Below are 11,596 nucleotides of genomic sequence, written 5' to 3' on the forward strand. Positions count from 1 at the left end.
TAGTAATCGGAAGCAGAATCCAGCATAGCAGGCAGTCAACACACAGAAAGAGTTGCACTGCAAATTTTGTGGCTTTGAGCAGATGCGAAGTCAATATCCTGCCTATGGAAAGACTCCTAAAGGCTTTGGAGGAGTCCTTTAGAAAAAGTGTTCAGCAAAGTTTGTTGCTACTGTTAAGACTGATATTGGTCTGCAAAAAGTGAAAGATTCTTTATCTGTAGGAGCAGTCATTTTTTTACAGGGTCTGCTGGGAAGTAGCCTAATGCTAGTAATTCCGACCTAAAAGATGACATGAACAGCTTGTTTGCGAAAGCTCTTCCCAGCTCCGTAGTACTCCTCATGACTGAGCAAGTCTTGAATCATACAGGTCACTGTGGGTAATTCAACAAACTATGTTGAAGCCCAAATCAATGTTGATACAGGAGTTGAAAGCAACACAATCACTCTAGCTATGACAAACAAACTCAATGCTGATATTGTGACCACTAGTGTAGAACTCAACAGGTATAACAAAATACTTATAAACACTCATGAATTTGAAGAGCTGCTACTACAAAGGAATGGTTCTGGCATGCACTCTGAGGTTCGAAGTTGTAGACAGCCTGATACCTGTTCTTGAGCTTGATGCTTACGAATCACTGTCTATAATCAAGTGGGTTGATGACATTATCCATTCAATTTTGATGAGTTCCAAGACGTTTATAAAGGTGTCAGATGTCTCACAAAAAAGCATGATATTTCATTAAATGAAAATGTGAAAACTGTTATCCATCCTCCCCGAAGAATATCTATCAAAATGATGAAGAAAGTGAAAAGTGAACGGAACCATATAGAAGCTGTAGAAATAATATACAAAGCCGATGAACCCACGAGATAAATAAACAGCATGGTACCTGCTCTCAGGAATGAAATACTTCACCATTCTTGATATAAAACATGGATATCAACATGTTCCTTTGACTGACTGTAGCGGTATGTTGATTACCTTAAACACTCTGCTTTAGTCGCTACTGCACACCACAACTTCCCTTTGGTTTACATCAGCAACAAAGGTTTTCGAGAAACTTGTTGAACTGATCTTCGATGACTTGCTTGAAGATACCTATGAACTGTGATGATCTGATTGTGTATAGTGCTACAAAACAAGAACATGATAAGAATCTTCGTGAAGTTCTTAAAAGGGCTAGAGAGTGCAATGTTAAGTTCAACAGAGAAAAGGTTCAATCCCATGAGCTCGAAGGTGATATCTTGGATATATTGTGTCCAGCGAAAATTTGAAAACTGATTCTTTAAGATTCGCGCTATTGTTTATACACGATCCCAACCGACGGAGCAGGCGTACAGAGATCATCAAGCACCCTAAACTTCCTGAAGCACTACATTCCCAACATGTTGACTCTGACTGAACCACTGAGAATACTTCTATACAAAAAGACACCCTGGGTGTACTGTGCAGAGCAAGAAAAAGCCGTAAAAAGCCTGAGATATGACGCTTTTGATGTTCTTGAACACTTTCTACATACTAACAAGTTACAATGATCTAACTACTTTTAAAAGCTATTGATGATACCAAGTTCTAACAGATTATTTTTACTTAGACAACAAAAACTTAATCCCTTATCGGCTGACCACATAGAAAAATGCAGAAACCAATACTAGTAAGCTGATAGAAGGCTCAATACTAACACTGATAGACTCTACGTTAACAACAACTATCAATTAAGGTGAGCCACTAGGTCTAAAATACAACAAGTTGTGGTTTTAGAATCATATCTGCAACATCAAGGAACCATTTTAAATTATTTATCATGAGATAAAAAATCCATTGTGAACAATCAGATAAAATAACACCTCGTAGCCAACTACAACAGTTTCTTATATCGTTATGCTAAGGTTAAATCGCTGTAATTTCTCATAACGGCCTTTGCACCACACCAACTAACTTAAGTATAAATTGCACTAACACCTTTTTAACGTAAAATAATATAAACACTTCCTACAACATTATTGGTAGGTACACTGATTCAACGAAAGAATAAATATGTCAGCTAGCTGCGAAAAAAGCACGAGCAAAAGGGTGGAAATGGTATCCGGTAAAAGTAAGTGTTAGACCCACAATATGTATGTTACAAAAATGCTTGAAATGTTTATAAAAGTTGCGCTATTATTAATTAAAAACATTTTAAAATAAAAAAAATAAACAAACATAATACAATAAACTTAAAACTTAAAACATTGTTGAGTCATTCGTGCGGTTCCTTTGTCGTTATGTGCCATTTCAAATTATTATCCGTCATAATCAAAACTAAATGAATTATCTATTTTGTAGACTGTTCAGCTCGACCAATCTTGTTGGTCATAACAAGATATAAGTTTAACGCTCATGATGTTGGTTAAATTTAGTTTTTTAGGTTGTGCAAAACTAATTCAAACGGCCGTAGCATAGTAGCTGTTTGTTATCATCTAGTGAAGTTCTCTTTTGATTCTGATTCTGATTCTGATTAAAAAGAGTCTCGAGACCTCAAAAGGAGGAAGTGGAGACCGTTTGCATAGATTGTATAAGAATAAAAATTTATCTATTTGAACAAGTGAATTTAAAACATCAATTAATAAAACTTTCCTGTTCTAATGATCTCCCAATCTAATATCCCGAGAAGTTCGTGGAATGAAGCTGTTAAAATATGTGTTTGTGTTGCAGGCGATTGCCTTTGGAGCGTTAGACCGAGATGATCTGGTGTCATACTGGTGTGGTTGGGACATTAAAAAATTAAAACTTTCAATTAGCGCTGAGTGTGTGCTATTAGATAAAATGTTTATTAAAAGGTTGAGTCTTGCTCGTTTTCTTCTGATCTCTAAAACTTCCAACTGGATATTCTCTCGAGCTTCCGTTACGCTAGCAACTCCTTTCAAATTACATATAAATCTCACGGCTCTTCTTTGTATAAATTCAATTTGAGATATGTGTTTGACTAAAAAAGGGTCCCAGACCTCACAAGCGTACTCCAAGGCGGGTCTACATAAAGTCAAATATGCGATTTTCTTTACTTTATTAGGAGCATTAAAAAGAACCCGTTTTATCATTCCCAAGGTCTGTAATGCTTTGGTACAAATCGATGTTATATGGTGGTCCCAGCTCAATGTATTTGTAATAATCACGCCCAAATATTTAAAGCTATCCACAACTTCCAGATTGGTATTATAAAGGTTGTACTCAGCTGGGACGCCAGAGTCTGACTTGAAATTAAAATTTACAATTTGACACTTTGTTACATTAAAAATCATTTTGGACTCAGAGGCCCAATTTTCCAAGGCAGTGAGGTCAGACTGAAAATTTATGCAATCATGGTGATTATCAATTCGACTGTACAGAAGAGCGTCATCAGCAAACAGTCTGATGGTGGAGTGTTTTAAAACTGATCCGACCTTGTCAATATATATTAAAAAGAGTGTGGGCCCCAAAACGGAGCCCTGCGGCACTCCAGAGTGGACTTTTAAGGGTGCTGATGCATGACCGTTTATAATAACTTTTTGAAATCGGTTGCTTAAAAAATTTTGAATCCAATAAACAATCGAATGATGGACCCCAGCACCTAAAAGTTTAACTATAAGCAGAGAATGTGATACCTTATCAAAGGCCTTCGAAAAGTCAAGAACTGCAGCGTGTATTTGCTGATTTTCATTATTTGCATCCATAAGATCATGGACAACAGTGACCAGTTGAGTGGTACACGACAGTCCATGCCTAAAGCCGTGCTGATGCGAGGAAAGATTTAGGCTCTTATTGATATAGCTCAAAATGATGTGTTCAAGCATCTTGCACGCTATTGATGTTAGTGAGACAGGGCGATAATTTCCGGCGAGAGTCTTATCGCCTTTTTTATAAACTGGTGTGACATTGGCTAATTTCCATGCAGAAGGTAAACTTCCGGTATTTAAAGAGTATTGGTAAACCAGTGTGAGCATTGCTGACACTGTGCTGACGTCAACCATGAAGTCCTCTTTTCTTAAGCCGTCGGGCCCAGGGGCTTTGCCCTTTACAAGACCTACGATCATTTTCTCCACGCCCTCACAAGTGACTATTATTGGACTGGTGCTGGTATCCGGTAAATCGTATTCAGGAAAAAATTCATCTGCCTTTGTGAAAACACTTTGAAAAAACATGTTAAAATTATTAACCATCTCCGACTCTGATTGCATATTAGCTAGTAGGGCGGAGGGGCTGTTCTTGCGACCCTGAGTGCGCCTCATAAAAGAGAAAAAAGGTTTGCTTATGCCAGCCCGGAGTGGTTCGTACAAAACTCGATTATAATAATCCTGCTCAATTTTGCGAAACATCTTTTTATTTTCGCGTCTCATAATTTTGTATTCGGCCATCAAGTCAGGAGAGTGTGTTTTTTTAAACTTATTGTATAGTTTTCGTTGTTTGCACACAGCCTTACGTGCCTGAGAGTTGAACCATACTGGTTCCCTGTTATTTCGTTGTTTTATTGTCTTTTTAGGAACAAAATCACTGACAGCAGATTTAACGGCTTTCTCAAAAATATTCCACAATTGGTCAATATTGTGTCCTGTTTTTATCGCGTCCTTGATGTCTTCCAAAGCTTGAAGTAAAAATTTCCTGATTGCCATGGTATCTGCTTTTTCATATACAAAATAAAAATCTTTGCTAGCTACCTTGTCAGTTTTTGATATGTTGAGCTCAACTTCTACTAAAAAATGATCACTCAGACCAGTAATACATTAGAGGACCAGCAAAAAAGGCAGTCGTCATATACTCATCTACAAGCAGCCTAGAAACATCTTGTGGAAATAGTCCGAGAGGAAAAAGACATCAATTGACATGCCAAGAAACCATTGAAAGATATCAGACCTGTACCAGACCCGCCCAAGACAATCGGGGTTAGTCGACGTACTTGAGACAAGTACATGACGTACTTAAGACAAGTTCACTCAATTGCTAACCCTCTGCAACATAAAAAACAGAACCTGGGCGCCTCAACACCTTCCCACTGGCTAACAGAAATAGCAATAAAAAAGAATAGCTTCAACGACTCAGGATTGATCTATCTATTTTTATCCTCTTTTCAAGAACCTGCTGAAGCTTCCTCTGCTTACTGAGGCCCGTTCCTCTGCTTCTTGAACCTAAATTGATTTGAACCTATTTGATAAATAATATTTTTCTTTAATATCTACACATTGCCGCAAACACGTATTTTACTCCTTCAGAAAGTTTTGGCAATATTAATCTGATCAAGTCAACGTCATTTTGAGTATTGTTAGTACATGGCCAGTATTTTTACCAGCATTGTCTGTTTAGAGGTTGTTCTGATTAGAAAGTAATATTGTTATGGGTGGAAATGGAGAAATTATGTTGTGCATAACTTTTCCGAATTCACACACAACATCAGTGTTGAATTTCCTTTGTCATTTCATTCTATTTTGATTATGTTCAGTTTGTGTACTTTGCTTTGTCATGTGGGAACTAATTTGATTATTACTTGTTCAGGTACTAGTAAACGTGTTAAGCAAAACTGATATTTACCAGTAAGAGGTACCTCTTTATTTTAAAAGTCCAACAATTAAAATACACAACAAACAAAGTTCTAAACAATAACTTCAATGGCGAAAGGTTAAAATAGCTAATAAAATTTACACCCTTACTCGAACAGTCGTCATGTTTGCTTGCTTGGTTCGTACGGCTGCTAGTTTCAACAGTCAAAGGAGAGTCATGGCAGTCCTTATATATAGAGACTCAGTCGTTGAGATAGAGAAGTAGAAAAATATCAGCTGATGATGGAGAAGGAGGCTCCATTACATGAGAAAAAGAGGCTCCAGAGGGAAGAGAGAGGGAGGTTCAAGAAGCAGAGGAACGGGCCTCAGTAAGCAGAGGAAGCTTCAGCAGGTTCTTGAAAAGAGGATAAAAATAGATAGATCAATCCTGAGTCGTTGAAGCTATTCTTTTTTATTGCTATTTCTGTTAGCCAGTGGGAAGGTGTTGAGGCGCCCAGGTTCTGTTTTTTATGTTGCAGAGGGTTAGCAATTGAGTGAACTTGTCTTAAGTACGTCATGTACTTGTCTCAAGTACGTCGACTAACCCCGATTGTCTTGGGCGGGTCTGGTACAGGTCTGATATCTTTCAATGGTTTCTTGGCATGTCAATTGATGTCTTTTTCCTCTCGGACTATTTCCACAAGATGTTTCTAGGCTGCTTGTAGATGAGTATATGACGACTGCCTTTTTTGCTGGTCCTCTAATGTATTACTTGTCATGTTATTTGTAATACTGCATATGTCCCCGGTGTTCAGTCATTTCTCCATTATGCTATCCGCTTTTGCTAATACTTCTATACAACAAAATACATGTGAACAGGTGCCGGTTTAGTCATAAATTTGTTAAAGACGACCTTGTAAAGCTGCTCTCTTGTCGGTGCTAAAAATTGTTTAGTTATTTTGTGTATTCTCTCATAGAAGCTAACAGAAAATAAAATTTTATTTTTCAATTCACCAAACCTTGCAACCTTCTATAATTATTGTAGATGGGTGGTGCATTACTATTTTTTTGTTAAATATAATTCTCCCCAGAAAGCCATGTTAGATCTGATCAATTGATTTTCGGGTACGGCACTTATGCTAATATAAGCTGGTAATGCTTAGGTAGACCGTCATTAAGTCGTGCTGGGATGAAAGTTAATATTGGCTTTTCTATGCAATTATACATTGATGCCAATGATTAGCAGTATATATTTAAAGTCATTTGCCATCATGATTGGTTGATAGTATAATGCTCTCGTTTGCATTTAAAATACTATATTACATGCTGGTTAGTTGAATCTGAGTTGGCAGTCGAGGTTGGGCGTTGATAACTTAATACTGAGCCTAATGGACATATAATACTGTAAAAGCTGAGCAAATACCGAAATGTTGTTATTTTATCCCTCAATTCAAAGCTCATACTTATTGTTCTTGTTTGGTCATATTCAATGTTGTTTAATACTTCAGATCAGTTTTAAATTTCTTCTGTTTATCATTGGATGAGATAGTTCTTGTGAGTTAACTATTACAGGCCTTACTATAAATTTAAAAAAGTTATTTCACAGGTGCTGCTAACGTTGTTGACAAGTTTTTGTTGACAACAACAAAAACAACAGCAGTGCCAGCAGCACCTGTGTGCTCTTATCTCAGTTTGGAAGTCAAATAGACATAACTGAAATAAATACATTATTATTTATATTTTCTATAATAAGACGAACAACTATTTATGCAGCACAAAAGATCTGAATTTTTTGAAAGAGATTATCTTTCAATAAGAAATTGGTATATTGGATAGTTATCTAAATCGGCTGGTGAATTTAGAATCGGGGCATCTCTAATGTCATGTTGGGTAATCATTTGGACTGCGTGGTGGCAAAGCTTGCTGATGAGATACATATACACAAACTATAATTCTGTTCAACATGTTCTCTCAAATGATAGTGATAATCACCACTAGTAGTGAATAGATACGCAACTTTATTTCTTATAATAATGAAGTCTCTTGACTTGAAAGCACATGTGCCATGCGAAACCTGGTATCATTTATTTCAAATAGCATTTAAATGAATAAACTGCGGATTGAAAAAGGCGGCTGTTGGCGCTGTTTTTGTTGGTTTTTCAGCATTTCATGGGTACACAAAGTATAAGTATCAAATCACAGTCATTATTAGGAAAAGCATATATTTTCAAAGTTTCATATGCGGTAAAGTATGATGGTGAAACGCAAACTAAACAGGTCAATTAAAAATCACTCTTATTTTTCAGCTTTAAAATGGAGGCACAAGAATCGACTCGTTCTAGCATGGACTGGGAACCTGACTTGATAAAAAAGATGCCAAAGACTGTAGCACAGACACTACACATGGCCGGCCCTATAAAAGTCAGTGACTTTCTTGAGACATGGTCTACAGTTTTAACCGCTGAAGAGATTTCAATGAATCGTTCCGAGTCGCTCCCATACCATGGCGAGGATGTTATACCTGAAGAGATACTGGAGGAGTTGTTCCTTGTAACAAACCCTGCTGAAACACTTTACCCAGATGGTCTAACTCCTTTTAAGATACCGAAATTAGAGACAATCCCTCCGGATACTAAACTGCAGACTGTCCAACATACTCTGGAAAGTGCTGCAGAGAAAAAGAGTGTAACATATAATCACATGACGAAGGTTTCTTTAAACTATTGTCATACGACTGATGAACATTTGGCACACAAGCATGCTATAATAAACGTCGAACGCAAAAAAGAATTTTCCGACAATGTAACAAATGACACAGTGCCAAAGACCATGCTGGTACCAGAGGCTTTGATATCTGCAAGCTATATTAGACCTCACTGTCGCTTTGGTAAAAGTTCAGATCCTAAACGTATCTTACCAATTGTGCATCTCCATCTTCTTGGACAGAATACGTTAGCGGATGTCCGAGACGCCATTAAGTGCCCCAAGGATTTCGAAATACCTGGAGACTTTAGTTTAGCACCAGACGATGCCAGGACAGCAGAAAATGCAAAGAAAATAATGCCTTCTGCCCTCTTTTTTATCGGTGAAACATTTTACCTTGACACACGAGAATTGAAAGCTCACGACTATAGCAAACCAATCATTGAATGGCTGAAGAAAAAGGGATGTACTGAGGCATTTCCAGTCAAGCATATGCATAAGATAAAACTGTCAGACATGGAAATCAAATTAGGCATGCCGTATGTTTTCATACACCAAGGAAACTGTGAACATATTATTCAGTTTACTGACATTAGATTAATCAATAATGATGACTGTCAGACGCCGTCAGCCTATCCGATCCAACTTACAGCAGTACCACCCAAGTTCACCATTTGTAACTCTTGTCAGACAAGAGCCAATAAGTGGATGGTTACTGGTAGCATTCTCTCACCTAGTGACCCGGCTCACTATTGTGATGTATGCTTCAAGATGCTTCATTATGACACGAATGGAACAAAAGTTTGTGATTTTAAAGCCTTCCGGTATACAGAGAACGATTTTGTGGTGTCAGCGAGTCCTTAATTGTCTCAACTAGTTATTGTAGGCGTATCTATGCTTTTGCCTGACTATTTTTGAATATGTGAAAATATTTACTGTTACTTTTCCAATATCTTTAAGCTGCTCAAATATTTTGTTTTGTTCTGTAATAAAAAATTAGTGTAATTTTCTTGCAATCATAAAGCCATCAATTTTCATCAGCTGATCTCCGTTAGGAAAACATCATAATGCTGCTCTGATTCTCCCTATATTGCAGTTTTGTTTACAGACTAGCATTGCATGCACTATGTTTACAAACTAGCATTACATGCACTATGTTTATAGACTAGCATTACATGCACCATGTTTACAAACTAGCATTACATGCACTATGTTTACAGACTAGCATTACATGCACTGTTTACAAACTAGCATTACATGCACTATATTTACAGACTAGCATTCCATGCACTACATTTACAGTCTAACATTACATGCACTATGTTTACGAATTAGCATTACATGCACTATGTTTACATTCTAGCATTACATGCACTATGTTTACAAACTAGCATTACATGCACTATATTTACAGACTAGCATTACATGCACTACATTTACAGTCTAGCACTATATGCACTATGTTTACAGACTAGCATTACATGCACTATGTTTACAGACTAACATTACATGTACTATGTTTACAGACTAGCATTACATGTTCTATGTTTACACACTAGCATTACATGCACTACATTTACAGTCTAGCATTACATGCACTATGTTTACAGACTAGCATTACATGTACTATGTTTCTATTACGCGTTTAATCTGAAAGTTTACATCATCATTAAACATTTTCCACCTTTCAGTCATTCTTATTTCGATTCTAGCAGTTTGCTGTGACTTCTGGCGTAGAATTCTTGACCTTTTTAACAAAGCGCTTGCGTTAATCCGCAATGTGCAAATGTCCGTTGAAATACTTATCATGCAGTAACTCAATGTGCACACAATTCCAAACCAGCACAATGGAAATAAAGTGATTATAAGTTGTACTCTATCAGTTAACATTGATTGAATGTGTTGCTCAGTACTTGGTTATTATTCTATCTTTACTTCATTATAGTGATGACCTTGCATTTTACTGATGCTTCAGTCTTTAAGAAATGCACGTTCAGGTCTAACCTTGTGATGGAAGAAACAACTACTGTTTTGTTCTGTATTCAGGGTTATTTTACCTTGTTATATTCTTGCATGTATCTCTGGTTGAGGAATTCTAACCGTTTAAACCTTGTATTGATGAAATAACTGGAGTGTTCGAGCAGCAGTATTGATTATATTAAGATACAACATGGCACATTAAAAGCAAATGGCTGCACACGACAGGCCATGGTCATTATGGTGTCCAAACGTGGGATCCACCATGATGGTTCTAGAGAATAAGCACTGCATTAGGTGGTCTAGTAAGTCTCCAAGAGGATGATGTAGCAGGAAATAATAATATATAGAATGGGAGTTGGAAGCATTTGTTGAAGAAACAAGAAAAGTGTGTAGACTCGATATAGCAGGCTGCAGCTTATGCTGAGGAAACAGAGTGCCATTGAAATTGAGGGAAAATTAAAATTGTGAAATGTTTTTCCCATAAACAAAAATATTTTGCATGAAATGGAAGTTGTCTTACCAATTAAAGTTTGGGCTGATTGTTTACTAAAGGCTAAGCTTGCACGCTTCACTAATTTTAAACAACTATCGCATGAGCTCTCATCCCAGAGCTACTACTAGCAAGGTACTAGCTGATTTCACGAGTGACTGTCATTTAAAAGCATGGAAGCTGATACTCAACCGCCTATCAAGGTGCGTAACGCTGCTGAGGGGGACTTTACCTCTATTACCAAGCTCATAAAAGAGAACGCTGAATACCTGGATATTAAAGCACCGATATATCTTAGCACAGACCAGCTAATTAAGGATTGTCTCCACACTGAGCCACCCAAATTCTACTGTCTTATTTGTGAATCAGAAGATGAACTAGTGGGCTACACAACCTACAGTCATGCCTATTCAACGTGGGTGGGCCGGAGTATGGACATTCAGGACTTTTACATAAAAGCAAACCACCGAGTAGAGCTGTTTGATACATTCGCTAAAGCCCTAGTACAGCGAGCTCAGGACTTGGGATGTCGACGTATAGGGTGGCGGACTGCTAAAACCGCTGGGGAATACAATGACTTCTGGAAAAATCTTGGAAGCATAGACATAACTATTGATGAAAATTGGCACCAGTATAGATTGAATTCATCCGATTTTCAATCATTCATTGATAAATGTTCATAGATTTTAGATAGAGGTAGCGCAATACACCGCCTGATTATCATTAAGGCAGAGACTACATAAATGTTTTTCTAGCTGAAGTGTGAATAACGGGATGTAGGGTGTGAATAAACTTGGTGATCATCCAAAACATCAACCAAAAAGAATAGACTTTCTGATAGTTCATCAGTGAGTCATATTTTTATGACTGCCGATTTGTTGTAGTTGTTCGAATGTTGCAGTTTACTCCACTCATGCGTGTTAACATAATCAG

The 11,596-nt window shown here is 37.3% G+C and overlaps 2 protein-coding genes across 2 annotated transcripts; both read left to right on the forward strand.

Moving 5' to 3' along the window:
• Positions 1-7,801: 7,801 nt before the first annotated feature.
• On the forward strand, positions 7,802-9,192 carry LOC137387487 (snRNA-activating protein complex subunit 3-like). The gene has a single exon (XM_068073924.1). The coding sequence runs from the start codon at positions 7,804-7,806 to the stop codon at positions 9,055-9,057; it is 1,254 nt and encodes a 417-aa protein (XP_067930025.1). The 5' UTR covers positions 7,802-7,803; the 3' UTR covers positions 9,058-9,192.
• A 1,644-nt stretch (positions 9,193-10,836) lies between these two features.
• Positions 10,837-11,346, forward strand: LOC137388519 (thialysine N-epsilon-acetyltransferase-like). Its single transcript, XM_068075005.1, has one exon. The coding sequence runs from the start codon at positions 10,837-10,839 to the stop codon at positions 11,344-11,346; it is 510 nt and encodes a 169-aa protein (XP_067931106.1).
• Positions 11,347-11,596: the final 250 nt, after the last annotated feature.

This window comes from Watersipora subatra, chromosome 2 (assembly GCF_963576615.1).
Source record: "Watersipora subatra chromosome 2, tzWatSuba1.1, whole genome shotgun sequence".
NCBI lineage: Eukaryota > Metazoa > Bryozoa > Gymnolaemata > Cheilostomatida > Watersiporidae > Watersipora > Watersipora subatra.

What these genes read in the sequence shown, in the direction of transcription:
- LOC137387487 (XM_068073924.1), top strand. Translation starts at nt 7,804, where the DNA reads ATGGAGGCACAAGAATCGACTCGTTCTAGCATGGACTGGGAACCTGAC.
- LOC137388519 (XM_068075005.1), top strand. Translation starts at nt 10,837, where the DNA reads ATGGAAGCTGATACTCAACCGCCTATCAAGGTGCGTAACGCTGCTGAG.